Source organism: Podarcis filfolensis, assembly GCF_964270895.1.
Source record: "Podarcis filfolensis genome assembly, chromosome: 7".
In the NCBI taxonomy this organism is placed as follows: Eukaryota; Metazoa; Chordata; class Lepidosauria; order Squamata; family Lacertidae; genus Podarcis; species Podarcis filfolensis.
In genome coordinates, this window is record NC_139603.1 from 62,276,302 (window position 1) to 62,299,558 (window position 23,257).

At 41.9% G+C, this 23,257-nt stretch overlaps 2 protein-coding genes across 4 annotated transcripts; one reads left to right on the forward strand and one right to left on the reverse strand.

Annotated features, from left to right (window-relative positions):
* The first annotated feature begins 743 nt into the window (after nucleotides 1-743).
* Nucleotides 744-4,736, forward strand: LOC310766824 (myelin P2 protein-like). Of its 3 annotated transcripts, none has more exons than XM_083623485.1 (5): nucleotides 744-1,067; nucleotides 2,525-2,635; nucleotides 3,218-3,390; nucleotides 3,578-3,679; nucleotides 4,569-4,736. In XM_083623485.1, exons 2-5 carry the CDS (start codon nucleotides 2,563-2,565, stop codon nucleotides 4,617-4,619), a joined length of 399 nt encoding a protein of 132 aa, XP_083479611.1. In that variant the 5' UTR covers nucleotides 744-1,067; nucleotides 2,525-2,562; the 3' UTR covers nucleotides 4,620-4,736. The 3 variants fall into 3 exon arrangements, with proteins under 3 accessions (XP_083479611.1, XP_083479612.1, XP_083479610.1); XM_083623486.1 differs by lacking the exon at nucleotides 744-1,067 and adding an exon at nucleotides 1,546-1,727 and having other exon boundaries at nucleotides 2,528-2,635; XM_083623484.1 differs by lacking the exon at nucleotides 744-1,067 and adding an exon at nucleotides 1,751-1,805.
* A 5,841-nt stretch (nucleotides 4,737-10,577) lies between these two features.
* IMPA1 (inositol monophosphatase 1) lies at nucleotides 10,578-22,487 on the reverse strand. The gene is made up of 10 exons (XM_083623441.1): nucleotides 22,209-22,487; nucleotides 20,697-20,765; nucleotides 19,704-19,837; nucleotides 17,990-18,094; nucleotides 17,361-17,406; nucleotides 17,122-17,230; nucleotides 15,802-15,910; nucleotides 13,946-14,097; nucleotides 13,026-13,479; nucleotides 10,578-12,854 (listed from the first exon to the last, which is right to left on the reverse strand). Exons 2-9 carry the CDS (start codon nucleotides 20,757-20,759, stop codon nucleotides 13,361-13,363), a joined length of 837 nt encoding a protein of 278 aa, XP_083479567.1. The 5' UTR covers nucleotides 20,760-20,765; nucleotides 22,209-22,487; the 3' UTR covers nucleotides 10,578-12,854; nucleotides 13,026-13,360.
* Nucleotides 22,488-23,257: the final 770 nt, after the last annotated feature.

A 23,257-nucleotide genomic window follows, 5' to 3' on the forward strand; every position in this document is an offset into this window, starting at 1 on the left:
CTCAAATTCCCCATCAGAAACTCCACACTAATGAGAAGAAGAAGCTGAACCAACATAAAGTGTGTTCTCCTCCTTGCTTACACCCTGTATCTGTGGCAATTTCTCCATAACAGTCAGTGCTTATTTACTATACAGTGAAGATTCATTTATGATTCTGCCTTAGTTCATTAACTAACAGGCACAAAAAGCTGGACTTTGAGACTATTTACAAAGATGTGAAAAGTGCTACCTGCCTAAAGATGTAGGTGAAGAAGAGAAGGTTCTGGCCCAAAAGACGATGGCGTTTTAGCATAGTTTAGGCAGTTTGTTTTTAAGCATTCTGCCCTATATTTATGTACATGTGGTCCCTGACATTGGGTCATAATCCCCACCCACTGCCCATTTTTCCAATTGCCAGTTGCTTTCTAACGGCACATTTTTCCAGCTCTAAATTTTGCATCGAACTGCACAGTGGTAGTTATTTTCTCTTTCATTTATTCTGCTTTGACCTAAGTGTAATCATAGTAGTTTCCTTCTGTGAAAATGCAAAGGTCTTTCCCTGCTGGTAAGGAGCAGTAATGACCATTTTATCTCACACAGCTTTCTTATTAACCTTCAAAACTTCCAGAACAACTTTCTTTGCTAATGCACGTATTATCTGAAGTGCACTGACACTCAGGGGCCAGAAAGCAACTTTAGCTTTGCTTCCCTGCTGCGTTTTGTATCGGACATTTTTTTATCTAGCTGCACTTTTCAGTCTATTAGAGGACTGTACCAAGTGTCATGGCTGTTTGGGGTGGGTGGGGAGAAGGAAAGAGAGATATTTAATAACCGGACTGAAATTTCACTTCAGGATGAGATTTAAGACACACATGAGGATACCCTCATTAGCTTACAGGCATTTAACCTGCCAACACTCTGTACTACTAACACAAAGTTTCTATCCTTCACCTTTCTAAAATGTCACCTACCCAGAAAGAAAAAGTCCTTGGGCCCCTTTTGAACCTGGAAATATTTGAGGTTTTGAAGCCATAAGGCTGTAGCACTGTGTTGGCGATCTCAGTATTAAGGATAATATATCTGTATAGGTAAGCTGTGAACTTTTAAAAAAAGGTTTCTGGGGAAACATTGACCTTTTCAAGTACATGATTTGCTTTGACTGAAATCGCTTCTATCTATCTACTTATTTGCAAGCACTTTTCCATGCTTTCAGCATGGGCCCACCACCTTCCTGCACCTCTACCCCAGAACAGCTTTTCTACTCAAGCTACATAACAGGCAGAAACCCAACAAATGCTACTTTCCTCCAGCATATGCATTCAACTGATAGGGGGGATCCTCACCAGTTGAATTACTGCCTGCTATACAGCTGCTAAAGGGAGAGAAGGCCCAGTAAAAAAAAAAAATGGATCATTTGCTATGATTTAGGCCGTGTGTGTCCTGATTTTTAGAGGCATTGTCCTCTCTTTGAAGGAACCCTCAGTATGAAAATCTCTGACCCAATTCCAGTTTAAAGATAAAGAACCATTAACAGAAAGGAAGGACCTGGAAGAGGCCCACAGGCCACTAGGGTTGCCAGGTCAAGGGCATCCCAGACCCTGAGATTTCAGGGCCCAAACCTGAGACCTAGGGATGGGCCCTGGCCATGTTATGACAGGATGCCCCTGGTGATGTCACGAGGACAGGCCCTGGAGAGGGAGGTTAATGGGGAGTGAGGAGTGGAGGAGGACAGACCACACAGAGTGTCAGTGCTATAATTTGCAGCTAGCTTCTGCCGGGCTGAAGCATGCAAGTTGCATGCATAGTCCATCAGGCCCAGAGGGAAAGTGTGAGTGAATAGATGAGTGAACAACATCAGTGCTGTTTCCTGTTTTCCTCCTCCTCCTTGAACATTGGGCCTGAAGAGTAAGAGGCGGCAGGAGGAGGAGAAAGTGCTGGCAGTGAGGAGAAGCATCATCACAGACCCTCCAAGAGTCCCTTTTTTCCAGGGATGTCCCTGATTTAGAAAAGTCGTCCTGGTTTCTGATTTGATCCTGGAAGGTCCCACTTTTCCTTAGGATGTCCCTATTTTCATTGGAGAAATGCTGGAGGGTATGGAGTTATCCAACCCCCAAGCCGTCTGAAGGCAATCATGTATAGGGAAGTTTTTATGTATGTTGGAAGCTGCCCAGAGTGGATGGGGCAAACCAGTAGGATGTGTGGGGTATAAATAGTAAAATTATCACTATGGACTGGGACATCCCTATTTGCATCGGAGAAATGTTGTAGGATATGTCATCAGTTGATGAGAGATAGTAGTGAACCCCTAGGCAACCCAACTGTTTAAAGGCCTGAGGCTCCAAATATTTGAGAGACCCTCTCAGATCATCAGATGGACCTTCTAGGTAGTCCCACCACCCTTATACGTTTGGCAGGTGGCAGCACAGGAGATGACATTCTGTAGCAACTAACTCCCTGTCTGAGCATGCCAAGGACATAAAAAAATCTGGAGATGGCCCGCCAAAAGCTATCTTTTTCCTACAAAAAATTATGTTTTCCCATACAGCAGTACTCACAAGGATTTCCCCCCATCACTCTTACGTCATGGTTGAGCAGTTCTCAGGAACCTGGAAACTCATCTCTAGTGAAAATTTTGATGAATATATGAAAGAACTGGGTAAGCAGACATTTTGTCACAAACTAAGGGCTTATCCCCTGGGGGAAATGGCTCTTTAGCATTCAATCCAAGGAAACAGCAGATTTTCTCTGGATTGACGTTTGCTCCGATTTAGCACTAAAGAATAGGTTTTCCCTGGGAAAGGAGTGGGGCAACAAGAAAACTGTTCAGAATGAGTCTGAAGCACTTTGGCTTTAAAAAAAAAACCATTTAACAGAAAGGAGAGAAGATAGATGTTATCATGGACTGAATATCTTAAATAATCTCCTCCCACTGTTTTTATGTTAACTGGCAGATGGAGAATCGGAAGTCCTTTTTATTTTTCTCTAATGTTTTCCTTTTTTCCCTTTCCTTTTTTCTTTTTCTATTCTCTCTTTCTCTCTCTTCCATCTTCTTGTTTCTTTCCCCTTTCTTTGTTCTTTGCTTTCTTCTTCTTCTTTTGGGTCATATTTTTTGGGCCTTTGTTAAGGCCCAGGGATTGTGTACTCGTGGGGTTGGTAGATGGTTGAGAGTGGCCCTAGGTGAGAGACAGGGTAATGTCAGTCTCCCAAGGTGAAATTCTGTTTTCCTTCTCTTCTGCAGGAGTAGGTTTTGCCCAAAGGAAACTGGGCAGCCTAGCCAAACCCACCGTGATCATCACCACAGACAAAGATGTAGCCACCATCAGAACAGAGACGGTCTTTAAAGTTGCTGAGATTTCCTTCAAGCTAGACCAAGAGTTTGAGGAAATAACAATGGATAACAGGCGTGCCAAGGTGAATATTATTGTTTCCCCTAGGAATGGTCCCATGGTGGGAAGTGCAGTATCTTGACAGGCGAGTCTGCTAATAATCAGAACTTCAGTTAGATAAATATATTCCTGTTGGTGGGGGAGAAGAAAGATAGCAGGTAAAACCAAAAATTCATCTCCTTACAACTCTTACTTTTATATTTATTTTTAAGAGCGTTATAACAAGAGAGAATGGCACTCTGATTCAAGTGCAGAAGTGGAATGGCAACGAGACTATCATCAAACGAAAAATAGCAGATGGAACTATGGTGTTGGTAAGCTTTTTCCATTTCATTCATACAACCATGTGGCCAGGGGAAGGACCATAGTCCAGTGGCGGAAGATAGGGCTGCCATATGTCCGGATTCTGTTGGACATTACAGGGATTTCAAAGGCGGAATTGACGTTTGGGGGGAATATAGCAACCCTACGGAACATTCAAACAGTTCCAGGTTCAATCCTGAGTATCGCCAGCTAGGGCTGCTAAGGTCCTCTGTCTGAAAGTCCCTGCCAGTCAGTGCGAGACAGTACTGAACCAGATGGACTAATGGTCTAATTCTGCAAGGCAGCTCTCTACGTTTCACCCCAGGGTTTTAAGGCAGTCAGTTCTGTTGTTGTTTGCTTAAAGTTGCAGCGATCGAGGCTGTAGTGTCAAGAGCCAAGGAGAATGCTATTCTTCCCAATCAAGTTGATTTCACCAGTACTAGGACATAGTATACCTTCCCTGCCCATCAGACTGGAGCATGGAAGGAGAGAGTGGAAAAAAACAAGAAGAAATTGGGAAGAATAGCATTCTCCTTGGCTCTTGACACTACAGCCTTGATAGCTGCATTGTATTATGACAACCACCCTTCTGAAGTTAACAAATTGCTATTCTACCCTCATGTCCTTTCTGTGAGGCAGTTACAGAAGGAGTGAGTGGACAGCCCCCAAAGTATATGAGGAAGGGTAGGAGTCGTGTGTCCATGATTTCAACAGCATGTGCAGGTCTGCTGCTTGGTCATAAGCTATGGTTTAATGTAACATGCAAACTGGGCCAGTGTTACTGGCAACAGCATCACAAGTACAACCCCACACATAGAAGCAACTGAGAAGACACCAGCATTACTATAAAGATGATTGAAGACTATGGATTGTAACCTATTATTTTTTTTCATTTGCTAGGAATATATCATGAATGACATCATTTGTACCAGAGTCTATGGAAGAGTGTGAAGACATTATCTTTCCATTTCAGCTTGTTTTTCCTACGGCATATTAGTTTAGCGTTACAAAAATGAGCACAGCGCTTATGTGGAACTGAAATAAATAATTTCAAGGAATTGGCTTAAAGGAAGCTGCTTCAGTGACAGCCTTTCATATCACTCATACTCAGTCACCCGCACACACAAACACATGCCCTTTGAACAAGCTTACTTTGCAAAATTGATCACAATTCCTTTTCACAAACTAAGTTTGTTACAGTTTCATGCATGTAAGAACATTCTTAATTGCGAAGGTTTATTTTGCATTTCAGCATTTTCCTTTCGGACACACCAGTTTCCAGGAATATTTGCACCAGAATGCAAATCAGTGTAGGGGGCAGTGGCTGTAGCTTACCAGATTCGGATGGAATGTGTTATTGAGCAAGAAGTCCCTTTGAAGTCGGGCTGTATAATAAGCTACTTACCCAAATCTGGCTGTGAACTGCAGCTGTAGATTAAAGGGTTATGATAATATACTTAGGGTATCCAATAAAGGCTAACTTGAAGTTAAGTCCAGTGGAGTTTGCAGTTTACATTTTGGGATGAAAGACACGCTAGGGAGAATTTAAATAAGAGGCAATCCATATATTCCAAACAGCAGACAATCAAGTACTTCCCCAACTCTGAACATACATAAATCCCACAAAGCTTGATGCATGAAAAAAGCTAGCACATTAGGGAGGGACCTAGGCCAATATCAGTTTTCCAAGTACAGAGTGCTTTTCTCTCCTCTGTACATACAAGTCCCTATGCTAAATTTAAAGTAGTACAGTTGTACCTCTGCTTACATTTCCATCTGGATACGTAATCTTTGGGATGCGGACGTGGCAAACTCCTAAGTATTTTTCGGTGTTTTGTCCTGTGCGCATGCACAGAAGCGCTATACCGTGCTGCACGCATGCCCAGAAGCAGTCCTCCAGTTGCAAATTCCTCGGAATGAGCCCAGACCTCCGGTACGGATTCTGTTCGCAAACAGAGGTACCATTGTAGAGATAATAATGGGGTACTTGCTGCTACAAAGGTAAAAGGTAAAGGACCCCTGGACAGTTAAGTCCAGTCAAAGGCGACTATGGGATGTGGCGCTCATCTCGCTTTCAGGCCGAGGGAACCGGTGTTTGTCCACAGACAGCTTTCCGGGTCATGTGGCCAGCATGACTAAACCGCTTTTGGCACAATGGAACACCGTGACGGAGCGCACAGAAAGGCCATTTACCTTCCCGCCATAGCAGTACCTATTTATCTACTTACACTGGTATGCTTTTGAACTGCTAGGTTGGCAGAAGCTGGGCTAAAGCAATGGGAGCTCACCCTGTCGTGCAGATTCGAACCGCTGACCTTCTGATCAGCAAGCCTAAGAAGCTCAGTGGTCTAGACTACGGCGCCACCTGCTCCTTCTGCTGCTATGGTATCTGGCTGTGCACATAATGCACAGAACTAATGCATAAAAACCTAAGAGTCCTGCAGGCGCAAGCCAAAGTTCCATCTAATGTATCATTCTTGCAGTGGTGAACCAGATGTCCACAGGATGCTTGCAAGCAGGACTTGAGTGCGAAGTATTCTCCCCAATTGTGACTCCCAGCAACGGGTATTCGGAGGCACACTGCCTCCTCCATCCACTGCTTTGATGGCCTACAGTTCTAGCGATTAAGATACTGAAGTAAACCTGTGGGATAAATCCAATCTCGTATAACCAACATGCTTGCCTCAATTTAATGCATTAAGGAGTTAAACCCATAGAGTAAGCAATCTTGCCAGGATTGGCTAGTCCACACACCCTCTCACCTTGAGAGGGTTACCAAACTCGCCTCAACAAAACTAATAAATGAAATAGAAATTAAAACAGGATTATTAGCTACCGTTAGACCCACAGGCTACATTATTTGGATATTGTTATCTGTTCTTTGCCAGCTGGTCCTAAAGTGAGTTACCACAATTTAAAATCCAGCAATTAAAAACAATTAAAATTTAATTTACAGGAATAGGGGATTAGAAAAGTATTTCCTCCCTTCTGTTACATAAGCTATCTTGGGGATATGGGCAATTGCAGCCTTCCAGCTTCTCTGGACCTTGTAGCTCCATTTCCCACCGTAGCTGGGTCAAATTTTTGAGGAATCTCTTATTTAAGTAAAGCGTTATTCTGCCACAGTCTGAGTGGGTGGAAAACTGATAATCTGTATGCTTGCCAGCGGGTAGACCAGCCTCCCCCAACCTCGTCTCATCAGATGTTGCTAATCATTCTTCACCATTGGCTGTGCTAGCTGGGGCTGATAGAGATTGAAGTTCAAAACATCTGGCAGGCACCTGGTTGTCCTCAACCCCCAGCGTACCTGGTGGCAAGTCCCCACTGGTGTATGCAGTCCCCAAAAGTACATTCCTGAATTGCTTCTGGAATATCCAAGCCAAGGCCCATCCTCATGGGAAGTCCACCAGACACAGAACCTCACCTCTGCTTCCCATTTATCCCTTGCATGCTGATTGCAGCTTCTAGGCTAGATGAGGCATGTGACCCTCACCTCTTCCAAGCCCACTCCAGCTGAGGTATCACAACCTTCTTCCAGAGCTGGTGAGCTCCATCTGATCAGCTCATGAGCTGGGCTGTGGGCCATTGCTGGCTTCGGCCTCCTAGAGCACACCTTCCACTGCTCCCTATGCCTCAGAGCTCGCCATGTTCGTGGAGATGGGGAGCTCAGGCTCTGGCAATGGGCCCTGCTTTGGTCCTTTGCACCAACACCAACCCCCTTGCTGTCCGCTGTCACCCCATGAGTACTTTCTTTCTTCTTTTTTAAATTTTTTATTTCCAAAACCGAAAAAAGAAAAATTACAATAGCTGGTACAATACCACCAAGTGGTTCAGAGATTTAATCAGGATAAAAAGAAGGGCTTTGATCAAAAAGTGTCAAAATTACAAAGTGAATTAATACAACCTAAAAAGAAGACCATCTCTAAAATGTACAATTTGCTGTTAGAGTGGGAACTGAAGGACGAAACAACCAAAGAAGTAATGATAAAGTGGGCAAAGGATTTTGGTCATACAATCCAATTGGGAAATTGGGAAAGGTTGTGGAAGGTGGATATCAATTTCACAACCTGTTATACGATAAAAGAGAACATGATGAAAATGTTTTACTGCTAGTACCTCACTCCGGAAATACTGGCTAAGATTTACAAAAAGCAGTCAAACTTATGCTGGAGATGTAAGAGGGAGGTGGGAACCTTTTATCACACATGGTGGGGATGTAAAATTGTAGGGAAATTTTGGAACGAGGTATATAAGGAGCTGAAAAAATTATTCAGGATTTCATTTGCCAAAAAGCCATACTTTCTATGCCCCCGACCTCTCCTTCTCCACCCCCAGCTTGCCTCGGTATGTATCAGTCACGGCTACACCCCTCACCTGGATCCTCTTTCCCCTCTCCATGGTCCTGCCAGTTCGTGACACTGGTTGAAGAAAACTGGAATCAACTTTCTGGTGCCTGCTAAAGAACACAGGAAGTTGTCTCATAGTATTAGTCCAACCAGCTCTACGCTGTACCTGAAGTATCTGAAGAAGTGTGCATGCACATGAAAGCTTATACTCAGAACAAACTTAGTTGGTATCTAGAAGGTGCTACTGGACAATTTTTTATTTCAACTGCTCTTTCCACAGTAATTATCTGATTTCTGTTTTAAACTTTTTAACTGTATAGTTTTATATATACTTTTTGTAAACCACTTACATTTTTTATCTGAAGAAGTGTGCATGCACACGAAAGCTCATACCAAGAACTAACTTAGTTGGTCTTTAAGGTGCTACTGGAAGGAATTTTTTTTTGTTTTGTTTTGACTATGGCAGACCAACACGGCTACCTATCTGTAACTACATTTTTTATGTATATAAAATATAAGTATATAAATATTGTTATAAATAAATAAATAAATAGACATAAGATTCTTGGTTCTAACAAAACTGGAACCCAGTAGTAATGAAATATTCGACGAAATAGTTAAAGCTCTATTGAATATATGAAAAGAAACGCACACACAATTAAATCCATCCATAACCCACAGATATATTTGGTGGAACATTTTCTGATTTTTTTAAAACAAAATTTTGCAGAGGCATACATTTGCTATTTTCTGAGGTTGTCTTTCTTATTTGCTTTGCGTTGTGTTATGTTCTATAAGCAAAATAAGATGGTTTTAAAAAAAACAAAAACCCAAACACTGTTTGGATCTAATCCTATATGTAGATATAGGTTACTCTCTCTTGCCAAATGGAAATCATTAATTTCAATGTGACATTGAGGCATATGATGTGAGCATGTCCAGTGATATGTATTTTTTGGTCTGTAGTTATTGTCTGCATTCATTTTGTATTGCACAAATGCTTTTCGTTTGCAGATGTTCATCTACTTTTAAATTATATTCCTGTGAGGACTAATGATAGGACAAAGATGGATTTTGCAAGCCCTTATGGCTGCCAAGAGGCTTATACTTCAAGCCTGAAATGACACAGAACACCCACCATCTATTATGCAAAGATCCGGGGACTTTACTGCCCTTGCTACGTTTGAACACATTTCTTATAAATGCTAATTTCCTTTGGATATGTATCAGGGTATTTCGATAACCTATATTGACTCGCATGTTTAAAATGAGATGGCTGTATTGGTTGTCATTATGTTATTGTGAGCTGATGTTTCTTGTTGAAAAAGAAATGGTTAATTGCACAGATGAGAGCATCAGGTTTCATGTAGAGTTGCCTATAAGGCCGTTGCAACTCTAATCTCTTCGCTAAGTCCTTTACCCCAAACAATTTTTCCAGGATGGGGGAGGGAAGTGGTACCAGCTAGTGCAGAACACAGCTAGAAAAAATACCATGCTTATCAGTTAGCATTTTTCAGCCCATTATCTCTCTTAGCCATAAACATCACCCACTTTTATTGTGCTGATAACAATCTGAGTAAAGTTTATATAACATTTTAACTAAAGCTTCCCTTCATTTTGCAGACATTAACATGCTGCTTTTTAATGTACGTGAAGATTACGTTATTGTGAAATCTGTGGAGGAATGTCTAGTTTGAAATGCAAGACTGTACACTTCTATATGTGAATGTCTGCAAGACAGCACACTTGGAAAAGTATGTGAAATACAGAGCAAAGATAGCTGAGCTGCCCCCTGAGAAAAAATCCAAAGGCCATCATCATAGGGCAATTCCTGATATCAGACCTTTACTCTGTGTGAGACTTGGAAAATACTGAATTTAGCCAGGCAACAGCGGAATCCTAAACCACCCAAATATGGGATCTTATTCTCTGGAACCAATCCCTAGTAAAGCTATCTGGCTTTTATTACTTGAGGGATGTCAACAGCAACAAACTGATGTACCGCCAAAGAGACAATGTGTTTGCCCGTTTGTTTTAGAAATGTGAACATACCATATTGGTGTATTAGCATAAGTGAGAGTATATTAGTAAGAGGAAGCAATGTACATCATTTTAACTTGGGGAAATGAGTCCCTCTACTGGCTGGCTAACAACTATACAGGACACTTCATTTTCAATGATGCAACTCATACAAAGGAATACGTATTAGTTCTTTTTTCAAAACGATGAACTCAAGCGTAGCCAGCCCTTCCCTTGCACAGCACAGGCACACCCTTACTATTTTACACACCTTTTCCTCTTATTGTTTCCAAATGCCTCTTCTCAAGTACATCTCTTCCTTGGTTATTTGTTAAAGGCAACAATGCGTATGGGACAATGCCAAGGCTACTCCCATCAATTATGTTGCAACAGGACATTCGATCACAGGTGCTGGATATACAATTTTAGACTAGCTTTTAAGAAAACAACTATCACTGAAATACATGTTTTAATTACTGCTCAGTGAAGGCGGCGCTGGAGCATGCAAATTTCTGAAAATAAAGGGCAAGAATAGTCACGGTCGTTTTAAAGCCAAAAATAAAGCTGGACTTTATTTTAAATATATTACTACAACAATTTTCAAAGCAATTCTCAACTTTACAAAGTAAAGCTTCTTAATACTAGCATTCCCCGCCCTTAAATTTTATACAAAAGCTCAGAATTTATCTGGCCTGGTATGCTAAAGAATCATTCTGAAGACGGTTGAAGTACAGGAAATGTCTCTAGCGCTTACACTTGAGTTGTCCCCTTGCATTGGTGCTATAGTTCATGCACTGCTAAAATCTAAACACTGGTGATAAATCCTATACACTAGGTGAAGGGGTTGCCAACCATTTTTAGGCCTATGGGCAAAAGTACAAATTGGAGAAACTGTGTTGTGTGGGTACCACAACCCTGTATGAATATGCACAGTCACTAACACCCTCCCTCCTCGCCAGCAATTATATTTGATGGAATTGTTTTTGCTCCCAATCTCCAAAATCTAATGGTGGTGGCAATTTTCCTGGAGAGAGAAGCTAGGGCTAACCTTCCTTTCCCAGCAATCTCTGGGAAGAGCACCTCCTTGCAAAAGTTAGACTTTCATTATCCCATTAGGTTTAGGCTTATTTCCAGCCTAATTTCAGCAGGGGGGAGAATTGAGACAGGACCCTGTGGGTGCTAGGAAGCTCTTCTCTGGCCATATGTGCACCCATGGGTGCCAGATTAGCAACCTAATGTTTCAGGACAATGGCGGAGGTTCATGTGACTAGGCCATAAGCCCTGTTGGTTATGACTGAACTAGAAGATCTAGCATAATGAAAGCTCTAATTACAGAAGACCAGAGGACCATTAACCACGTGCCTACAAATATTACATTGGTGGCACTTCTCCACGGTTGCAAACAGGTCGCCTGTACATCCGAAATAGCACCACCAAGTGAATCATCACAGAAAACTGCTAGTAACAGAGCTATGGTTCTATCAGGAGACCTGTATTTTACACTGAAAACATTTTGGCTGTCAAAGTTCCAGCTGTGCAGGTACAAGCTTTAATGTATGATTCAAGTCAATATTTCTAGACACCACAAGGCTACCTTCCTTACACCTCTCAATGCTTCTTTACAGTTAAACTTTTCTTTCTAACAGATGGCAAACGTCAGATATTTTATGGTACGTAAGACTGACACATGCAGCTTAACAGATAAATCCCTGAATGAGTGCTAATCAGAAAATGTAACGAAAAGTCTTATGTCATCTTAAAGAAGACCAACAAATATATTAAAGGAGAAGCTTTTCTGGGCCATAGCCTGCTTTCTGCAAACAACCTACACAAGCTTATGCCCTAATTGATTCATAAGTCACTCTTTAATGCACCACAAGACTTTCTGCTGCCCCTGAAAGAGCTATTGTTTACTTACTTACTCCACTTCAGCTGATCAAACACTGACTTCCAAAATAAACCAAGAAATAAATATCTGGAACTGGAAATAAACTTCTCAAAATAAGGCTATAAAAAATTTCCTGTGAAGAATGCTCAGTGTAAAATTCAGCCAAATGTTTACTCTCATATTGACAATAACAGTTCCATGATTTTTGGCCAAATATTTTTACACTAGTTTAATAATTAGATATTTGAAAGAGGGCATGCCTGTCTTATTTTATTTTTGCATTTGGAATCTAAGTAATAATTTCCCCTTTTAAAACACCTTTTAACAGTTATTGTGAAGGAGAAAGGAAAAACCACAATTCTGTGAAAAGCTGCAGAATAATAAAGCCAAAGCTAAACATTTTAAAGTACCATAGATTTCAGTTGACGAGACTTTAAGCATATGCTTTTATGCCACCATGTCACACACAATGTTTTCAAAATGGTTAACTGGATCCTGACTTCAACTCTGACATCCTGTGCTCTGCATATCAAAGATGATACTGATCAGGCCAGTATCAACAAGGTTGATATGAAATACAATATGAGGTGGAAAATACAGAAAACAGAAGTTGGCAAATGAAGAAGTTTTGTGGCCAAACTGGACACTGAGAGGGAAACAACAGGGCAGTTTTTCCATCGTAATGCTAACTTTGCAGGGAAGACTTGCCAGGCAGATATGTGCTTGCTGATTCTCCCCAGCAAGTTCTGCTTGCATCTAGCTTTGTGTCAGAAAATGTGTTTGGCTGAAGAGAGAGTCCAGGGAAATTGTGCAGGAGAAACTGTGGGCTGTTCAGGAGTTATGGATCTGCTCCACCTGCTGGCTGACCTGTCCTTGCAACCGCCTGCAACCGCCCACTCCATGCTTGTACTGACAAACATGAGTTTGAGGCCACTTACCGTATTTTTCGCTCTATAACACGCACTCGATCATAATACGCATGTAGTTTTTAGAGGAGGAAAATCCGTAGGCATGCCACCCGTAGGCATTCCCTCCATAACATGCACAGACATTTCCCCTTACTTTTTAGGAGGAAAACAGTGAGTGTTATGGTGCAAAAAATACAGTATTTGCAAAGGTAACATCTAGTTTGGTCCTCAGATTACAGAATGAGTCTCTGGGCCCAAGATGTTTGAAGCAGAAATCCTACTACCACACCCCATATGTTTTCCTGTAAGAGACATAAACAAGGTAATGAAACATTATTAAAAAAAGACAGAACACATTTCTAGGAACTTTGGGAAGGACTGAAGCATCAAGCTTTGAAATGTCAGAACTCAGCAACAGATCTATATCATGTGCCCTAGCACAAAGGGTGCATTTCACATTGAAAGCTCTTTTTAAGTATACAGACCAGCTGATAGGAATTGTCCATAACAGAGATGGTGCAATTATAACATTTAATTTGTTTCATCATCCCTTTGGTAGGGAATGACCTGAATCTCTTTTGCTATCCGCTCTGCTAGTACTTGGCTATTTGCAGCAATTATTCTTCTTGACATCAAATCAAATGGTGCCCCTGGGGACGAAAAAAACAACAACAAACACAACTGATTTACAGTGTTATTTATGAACTAATATTATGAAGCAGGGTTTTAGCTATAATTATCGAAATACTCTGGATAAGTCATGTGAAAATTTATTAAGGATCACTCCAAAGTAACCTAATAATAATAATAATAATATACCACCCTTCATCTGAAGATTGCATAGTGGTTTACAGTACAGGCAACCCCTGTCTGCTAGTCATACTAATCTGGTGTGTTTTCCAGGACAAAAGTAGTGGGTTAAATCCTGCAAAAACTTGAGACCCTGACAACCCACTGGATGGAATACACTCAAATTCTAAAGCCCCACCCACTGTTTACTAAACTGACAACCGTTAAAGACATAGAACACAATCAGAATTGCACATCACAAATGCACATCCCTTAGTTAAGAAAGCAGAAATTAACTGGTCTTGTTACATTCCCAACATATTTTACCTGAGACATCGAGCAGCACTCCGCCCGCTTCCATAATGATAATCCCAGCCCCTGCCATATCCCAGCAGTGAATGCCCATCTCGTAGTAGGCGTCTGCTCCTCCTGTCGCCACCAGGCACATGTTTACGGCTGCAGTCCCAACTGCTCTAATCCTAAAACAGAGAAAGTATATTATCGCAACAAATTCAAACCCTGCAGTTTCACATTGAAATATTCACAGTAATCACCAGTCATTCGAAATGCAAAAGAAGCAGATGCAAACGAAATCATTTGACCTGGGTCTCTTTCAGTGAGATAAGTTAGTCGTGACTTAACTTAGGTCTCTGTGAAATCATGTCTCCTCAGAAGTAAATCCTATTGGGATGAATAGCGCTTATTCCCAAGTATGTGAGTATAGGAATGCAGCCTCAGTCTGGATCTAACTCAATAGCTGCATATTGTTTTTAATAGGCACACACTGCTGCATTGTATCATTTATCCATTATGTCCTAAATTATATATAACCCCCCACTATGTGTGACCTCGTAAACACTTTAGAATAGCTGACTTTTTGGCTTCTTAATAGTGCCCCCTTGTGGAACTTTTGGCCAGGACATTCACGACAGAACACCAGATTAGGCTCACTTAACTGCTACAAACATTGATGTTCTCTGCCTTGCCCTTGCCTTCCTGCATCAACTGAAATATGCTGTTATACACACACAAGCAAACATTTTTAAAGAAAGGATAGCCAACACTACAGTTTTAAAGACTATTTGTTAAAAAAACTAAGTTGTGCCTCATTCTAAACAAGCCTCTTGGATGCCATGTAGATCTCAAGAGTGCCTTCCATCAGCTTCAGCTTGTGGCCCAGCTGCGCCCCTATCTGGACAGGGATAGCCTAACTTCTGTTATCTATGCCAGAGCATAGACCTTTAGGTTATATTACGGCAGCATGTTATACGTGGGGTTACCTCTGAAGACAGTTCGGAAACTTCAGCTGATGCAGAATTCAGCAGCCAGGTTGCTTACCGGGGCAAGACAGTTTGAGCATATAACACCAATCCTAGCCTGACTGTACTGGCTGCCGATCAGTTTCTGGTTCAATTCAAAGTGCTGGTTTTTACCAATAAAGCCTTAAACGGCTGAGGACCACAATACCTCAAGGACCACCTCTTTCCATATGAACCACTGCAGACCCTATCATCATCTGAGGACCTTCTTTGTGGGCCTTGTCTGTGAGATGCCTGGATGGCGGTAACATGGGAATGGACCTTTGTGTGATGGCTCCCCACTTGTGGAATGCTCTCCTCAGGGAGGCTTGCCTGACACCTTTATTACATTTCTTTAGGCACTAAGAAGAACTTTCCTCTTCTTCTAGGCCTTTAGCTAATTAAACAATCCAGGGCTTGCTGATCAGAATGTCAGCGGTTCGAATCCCCGCAACGGGGTGAGCTCCCATTGCTCGGTCCCTGCTCCTGCCAACCTAGCAGTTCGAAAGCCCGTCAAAGTGCAAGTAGATAAATAGGTACTGCTCCGGCGGGAAGGTAAACGGCGTTTCCATGTGCTGCTCTGGTTCGCCAGAAGCGGCTTAGTCCTGCTGGCCACATGACCCGGAAGCTGTACTCCCTCAGCCAATAAAGTGAGATGAGCACCGCAGCCCCAGAGTCGGCCACGACTGGACCTAACGGTCAGGGGTCCCTTTACCTTTATGGTCTTTAAAACTGATTGTGGGAGGGTTATTGTTTTTTGGTAATGGCATGCATAAACTGCCCTGTGACCTTTGGATGCAGGACAGTAGAGTAATTTAATAAATAAACAACAAGAAGAAGAAGAAGAAGAAGAAGAAGAAGAAGAAGAAGAAGAAGACGACATACCCATGAATAGGAATGTTCAGTAGTCTTTGCATGTTAGAAAGAACAGTTTTTATAACCTCTGGATCACGGTTGGATCCCAACTCTGACACTAAGAGTGCTTTGGTAATATCTGTAGAGAGGTGGGGGGGGGGAGGAAAGGTAGACAAGTCTGACCATTACTTTAATTCAGATTTGGTTGTTGTAGCTCAAAGGAAAAACAGTGAGTGTTTAAGAAAAGTACTCACACAATGTTCCCCCCACAGCATATAACTCATTAAACCATTATACAATATCCATACAAATGGTTTTATTGCCTTTTGCTCACAGAGTTCATGATCTTTTGTACTTTTATCTTACTTTACTGTACACCACTTCAATAGCTTTTGGTTGTGAAGCGGTTTATAAATCTGCAAATAAATAGAAATTTGCATGTAACACACTAGGGGTGTCAGGATTTGGCCTCTGCTTCCTGCACTTACCTGAATTTATACAGTGCCCTTTGGTCTGTAATAAGATCAAAAAATAAGCACAAGACTGATACATGGGCCAACCCTGCTGCCTCAACCTTACTTGAAGGAGCAGATTTCACTCTGCACCCAAAGGTTCTCTATGGTCTTCTGAGCTGAAAATGGTTTGTTTATTCCTACAGATAATATGTAAAATGAACAGTGAAGCTAGTATGGAAAAACACTCATCGCATTTTGTTCACATGAATGATCTAGTCTCCAGGATAGCGTTCTCTGGGTGAAATCATGAATTCTATTCTAATATGGTGGTACCTCGGTTTAAGAACAGTCTGGTTTAAGAACGATTTGGTTTACAAACTCCGCAAAACCGGAAATAGTGTCTTGGTCTGAGAACTTTACCTCATTCTAAGAACAGAATCCGAACGGTGGAAGGGCACCGGCGGTGGAAGGCCTCATCAGGGAAAGTGCGCCCCGGTTTAAGAACGGTTTTGGTTTAAGAACGGACTTCCGGAATGGATTAAGTTCGTAAACCAAGGTACCACAGTACATCTAAAATAAATTTAAGTCAAAAATTGGGTCTCTGCAATTCTCAATCCACAGGGTGAAATTCAACATCTTGCTAAGATGACCATTCTGCCAGCATAAGCATTTCTGCTTGCTGGAAATAACTATCTCCCCTCTCCATCCTGTGAGCACTATTCTGAGGGTTCACTTTACCCTTTACAGTAGGATCTGGGGGAGGCACAGTGAGAGGTGGAGAAGCCCTGTTGTGCTAGTGGAAGTCATTCTACTGGGGCACCAGGTTAGTTGAATCTGACCCATCACTTTCCCAATTTTGTATAGTCATACTGCTATATTAATGCAAAAGCCGTACCTTGTTGCTTTGATACTTGGAGCTTTTGCCCGTTGCAAAATGCTCCTTTTCCTTTCCTGCCGGTGTACATTTTGTCTTCTACACAGCTGTATACAATTCCAAATTCTATCTGCAACCAAAGAAATGAAATATCATAGGGGGGTTTTTACGCCTTAAAAAAAAAGTTTACATTTTGTGTGTAGGCAGCCATGGTAGTATTTTACTTTTTTACTTTATGTTAAAAAAAAATTATAAGTTACCTGTTTCTTTACAACAAAGCCAATTGAAACAGCCACAAAGGGAAACCTTGAAAACAAAAGAGATAAGCATATTGCACTTGTAAGCTCAGAGGCATAGTGTTAATGATTGACAGGCAGCATGTGTTCAACTGTAAATTAGAGAACTAAGGCAACGTTTTAACTAGCTACTCCTAATCAAATACAAACTGGAAAGCAAAGTCTAACATGACCATCTCACAGGACAGCACAAAGATCTTACTTTGATTCCAGAGAGGGGAAAGCACAGAGGTATATTGCACAAGTCAATCACGCTCGCTTCACTATTTTCACAGGGGAGAAACAAACCATGGCTTAATGTGATGTCCAAATCAAAGACTGCAATTTACCGGTAGTTGACTTAAAAACAACAACAACAACAACAACAACAACTATGATCAATAAGCCAAGAAGAAACATTGCTTAGATATGGTGGTTTGTTTGGAGCAAACCCAACTGTAATCCCTGGTTGATGTAAAGCTGATAATGGGATCATAGTTTGTTTCTTCCCAGTGCTAGTGGGGAAGAGTGAAGTGGGTATGATCGATCTGTGATTTAATGTGACACCTAAACACGCCCACCGTGACTCTAAGAGAAAGATGCAAAAAACATACCTGTGAACAAAGTTAGTCGTTCCATCAATAGGGTCAATAATCCAAGTGGGATTATCTGTCAAGGTACTTTTTGCACCAGCAGCAACAGATTCTTCTCCAATAAAACTAAAGGGATGTTTTTTAAAAAACAAACAAACATATACAGGATTTACACCTGTCACATATAGATCTTAAAATGTCACAACTTCAAAAATGATCATTCATCCAACAAATCATTTATGGAACATCCCATTCTCCATGGTACAGATTCATTTTATGCACAGGAAATAGATAGCCATAAGAAGCCTTGTCGGATTTTTTTCAGCTTCCTAGATTAGGCCGGATGTAGTCCTGGCAGCCCACAGTGATCTGTTGATGACTCTGGACAGCCCACAAAGAGGACAGGAATGCAACAACCTTCCCCACTACTGCCTCTGTCCTGGTGTGTCTCTAAAACTCCATCTTTCATGTATTTTTGTGATCTCCTTTTCATGTCACATAAGCTAGAGATCATTACAATATCTTGTGGGAGTGAATTCCACAAAGTAGTTACGTGTTGTATGATACAGCACTTTCTGCTATATATCTGTCATATATGCTTGGTAAGCAATGAGGTTGCACTTGAAAGCTCCACTATATTGGATCTTCCCATATAACCCAGCAGAACTTGCTAAAGTAGAGAGAGCCCCTTCTGCCACCACTGGTATTTTGCATCCTTTGCACCTATGTGAGACTTTGAACCTAAAATGAGTCCTAGAACTGGGATGTGGCAGTTAATAGATTTATCCTGTCTATGTCCCCTAAGCACTGGTCAAAGAAGAGGGCTAGATTTGTCACAGCAGGTCAGTTGGGAAGTCCTGACCTCTTGGATCAGGCTTGCTCTTCTGTCTTGAGAAACAAGATGCCCATGTGCATACTGCTGTTCTCTGCCAGACTTGCCTCACCTTCACATTGCCTGGCTATTCCCCATATGACAGTGATTTCATCTCTCCCAACAGGAGCAGCCCACTTCTCATGTTGTACCACACTGATAAAACGTGTCTGACCTATAATCCATTTCCCAGATCTATGAAGCTGTCACAACCATATCTAGTTAGATATAATCTGATCTTCCCTCTTTTTTTAGGATCTGCAAACTCTGTCTCTATAGACAGCAGGCATCCTCTCACCCATTCTACACGCACAACACTTTGAATAAAACATAATCTTCCCACATATGCCTAATAGTACCATCTTACAATTAAGACTCTTGCTGACCTGCAGAGACTGAAATCACTGGTATACTCACCCGCAAATGATCATGGCTTGCCTGCATCCAGGGCAATTGGGCTACCCCTGCCTAAGCAGCAACCATAACACCATGATGACTCTCTGATCCACCTCTTCATATTTGCATAGCCTGTCATTCATTTCTCTCGGCTTCTACCACACCCTTGTGTCATCCTGCCATTTTGCCTTAACTGAAAGAAGCTTCCTTAGTTACTGCCTACAGGTGTTGAAGGTTCCATTATTCTCCCTTTTCCCATCCTTACCTAACTAGAATTGAAGTGTGATAAATGGAGGTTATGCGAGACAAGCACAACTTAAAATGTAAGAAAAAGCTATGTTATTAGTTTGCCAGGTTCCCTGTGCTTATTTTGAGCCCTCAGGACCAAAGCTTTCATACCTGTACTTCAGACACATCCTTCAGACACCCCAGTGATAATAAAAAATCAAGTTCTAAAATATTCTGTACCTGTGAGAAGGGTATTTTTCCTTTATAGAAGAAATAAGCATATTTTCTACTTTTTGATCAGTGACAGTCACTAGATCTGCTGGAGAGCTTTTAATCATGATAGCTATGTCCTTTGTTAGTGCTTCCCGGACTACCTGCAAAGAAAAATTTTTGCATGACACTTTTTGAAAACAAAAGTTAATGCACTCAGTCAGATGCACAAAAACATTTCCTCCCTTGTGGAACAGGCAGAAGCTCAGGGGCTTATGAACCAGAAATGAGGAGAGGTGCCATTCCTGCCCCAGCAATGTCACTTAGCACATCCAAAGCCCTCTCCAAAGACTACTTAATGGTGTTATGAATCATCCCCACTACTATAGTGCTACTATTCCAGCCTTTTCAGAACATATCAGATTCTTTCTGGTACAAAAAAAAAGAAAAAGAAAAAGCCAGAAACCACCAAGGGCAATGGGAAGATTACAAATGCATGACAGTGTCATATGGATGACTTCTCAAGGTGAGTAGATGGGGAATGGCAATTTCACAGTAAATAGCTCATCTGAAAGCAGCCATCATGCTCAGGCTTGAATACAGCCATTTGTGATCATTGTCTCCTATCTAAAAATGACTAGCAGAAGGGAAGTACAGCATGTTGTAGACTGCTATATTTTTGGACTACCTTACAAAGCTGATCATGCTTTTCTAAACCTTCCCTTTGTTTTTATATTTTAAAATGGAGTTGGTCTCCTTATTTGTTCTGCAAATACCCCATCGTTTTAGACTGCTGAAGTACTAAACAGAAGTACAAGCAAGCAAGACATATACATTTTTCAGAGTAATTATGTGCTTACAAAAATTCAAAGCATATAAATTAATAATAATAATAATAATAATAATAATAATAATATATTTATACCCCACCCATCTGGCTGGCTTTCCCCATTCTTTGTGGCTCCCAACAGAATATTAAAAACATGATAAAACATCAAACATTAAAAATTTCCTGAAACATACCTCTCCAGCTTTTCTTGCTAAAATAACTGCATAATCCATACATTCTTGCCAAGGATCCGCCATCTTTCTCTAGGAAACAGAACATACACCACCAAATTATACTAATCAAAAGAGCAGACAGCACAACACTGAAGATGTGTTAAAATGCTAAATCTGCAGGTTCAAACTATTTCAACATAAACAATACTATTATTTTGTTTCAAAATGCTGATATCAAAGCTGCAACACTGCGCGATACTGCGAAATAAACTTCTCTTCAGTCCAGAGCAATGCATTATTTTGTAATATGGGCTACCCACAACTACACAATTTCCTGTATGTTGCCAACCTGCATAATGTCAGGCAGATGCTGAGCAAATTTGTGCTCCTGCATAAATGTAGCAAGAGACATGCCCTTGCCACAGATAACTAGAACTGGCAGTGACTTGCAAGAGAAGTATTGTGTTCACACAATTGCAGAGATTATAAAAACTTATAGTGCAACATGGGAAAGCTTGCAGTGGGAAGATCACTTATAGCTTATTAGCAATTTCACACTGTAGGCTCCCTTAGCATGTTTCTGCACATATAAAAGTTGATAAACCAACAGAGACCAAATGTATGAAAAGTTGTTACTCATGATGACCAACAACAGCATCTGTGCCATGTTTTCCAAATCTTTCAGTCTTCCAGACAAACTGTTCATAATATGCTACAAGGTTGCTGTTAACGTTTAGCTGTTGTGAAAGATCCAGCAAATGTGTTGTGTAGATGTTGCACTTTCCGAGCACTTAAAACAGGAGTTTTGCTTCTAGGGAAATGTGGCTTTCTCCATTCCACTAAGCATTCCCATAGCAATACTGAGCATTGTGTGGAAGACAGCCATGACCATCAAGGGTAGCCAGTGCATAATAATTTCTAATGTAATAAGCAACACAGTTCTAACATAATAAGCAACACATTTCACATTAACCCTGCATTAAATTATTATAGCGATAAAAAATAAAACCTCAGTGCTCCCACATAACACTTCTCTCATCAGCTCCAGTCAAATGTGGCCAATAGCCAGGGATGATGGGGAAGTTAATCCAATAGCATTTGGAGGGCTACACTTTTCAATTATCTGTTATTTCAGTGCTATATAAAAAGGCTGCATATTGTTGGGGGGGGGGTCTAAATTTCACAAAACATGGATTCCTCTTGTTACCCCTGAGTTTTGCATGGTTTAACAGGAATGCCTGACAAGGAAGGAGAGAAGTTGTATTTAGCTGCCCCTAAACAAACAAACAAACACCTCGGTTTTTCAGTTTAGATACTGATCCTGGGGCTTAATCTTAGCCCTGACCCAGCCCCGCTATATATTTAGTTGTGGGTGGGTGGGGTGCAGACTCCATGAGTGCTTGCAGAGCAGATTCTCATCGCGAAGTGGGGGAGGAAGGCAGTAGAAATAACGGGGGGCTAAAAGGAAACCATGGCTGCCCCGGAACTCATGGAAATGCATTGAAGAGAAGCCCCACCAGGCCCCGGGCTTACCGTCAGCAAATCGAAGCACTGCTCAGATCAAACTTCTCAAACGGAAATCTACAAAGCCGGCAGGCGAAAACCTGCGTGGGAGGAAAATGATGACCTTTGCACCTCTCTCCGATATGTGCTTCCTTCCTCGCCTCTTTCTTTTTTAGGCAGCCACCGGTATATATTTTTTTTTTACAAGGGGCGCGGCTAAAAGCGGAAGGAAGGGGATCACCGGCATCCCACGGTCGTCCTGGCAACGCTGGGATGCCTCTGGTGAGGCGCAGGGGCGGGTTGCTCTCCCTTCCCAAGGGGCGGGCAGGCAGGCAAGCACCGGGCAGCCTCCTGGCTCAGTCGGCAGACCCCCGAAGAGCCCTTGTGGACTCAGATGGTTGGCTGCTTGCCCGACTCGCACTTAGGAAAAAGGGAGGCTGCGTCTCAAGCGATGGCGACCTTTCCCTTGATAGTTAAACAGTTATCGTTGGCAAATGCCCCTGAGCTTGTGCAGAGTGCATTCTAGTCCGACGACGGTTTTTTTTTTAAAAAAAAACCCAACTAGAAATAGATGAGAGTGGTAGAAAGACACTATGGTTGATCTGGAGCAGCCTTTCTCAAGCTGTGGGTACCCAGATGTTGTTGAACTACAACTCCCATCACCGCTAGCTAGCAAGGCCAGAGCTCAGGGATGATGGGAGTTGCAGTCCAACAACATCTGGGGACCCACAGGTTGAGAACCGCTGTTGGAGGTAGCCCGTGTTCGGCTGATGCTGGACTACAACTCCCAACATGCTCCGGGCTCGCTAAGGCTTATGGGAGTTGAGGTTCAGCGGCATTTGGAGGACCAACGGGGAGGGGACGGACAGACGCACGGAGACAGCGGCTTGCGACGGGCGGGTTCCCTGCAAAGGGAGCTTCCTGCTTTAATTCCCTTTTGTCTTGCAAGGCTTTGCTGACATGTTTGGGGCGGGGTGGGTTCTTTTTGTGAGGTGTCTGGTATTTATTATTCTCTTTAATGGGAGGGCAGGCAGATATGGCACACCAGGTTCTAACAGCTATGTGATGCTTAGCTTGTT

Bases quoted from the DNA above. Each gene is read 5' to 3' on its own strand.
- LOC310766824 (XM_083623484.1), top strand. From the start codon at position 1,766: ATGCAAGTTGCATGCATAGTCCATCAGGCCCAGAGGGAAA. The intron at 2,636-3,217 runs GTAAGCAGACAT...TCTCTTCTGCAG, and splicing joins TGAATATATGAAAGAACTGG to GAGTAGGTTTTGCCCAAAGG. The intron at 3,680-4,568 runs GTAAGCTTTTTC...TTCATTTGCTAG, and splicing joins CAGATGGAACTATGGTGTTG to GAATATATCATGAATGACAT.
- IMPA1 (XM_083623441.1), bottom strand. From the start codon at position 20,759: ATGGCGGATCCTTGGCAAGAATGTATGGATTATGCAGTTATTTTAGCA. The intron at 17,407-17,989 runs GTATGTTTTTTG...TTTGTTTTCAAG, and splicing joins ACGACTAACTTTGTTCACAG to GTTTCCCTTTGTGGCTGTTT. The intron at 14,098-15,801 runs GTATGTCGTCTT...TCTCTGTTTTAG, and splicing joins CTGAACATTCCTATTCATGG to GATTAGAGCAGTTGGGACTG.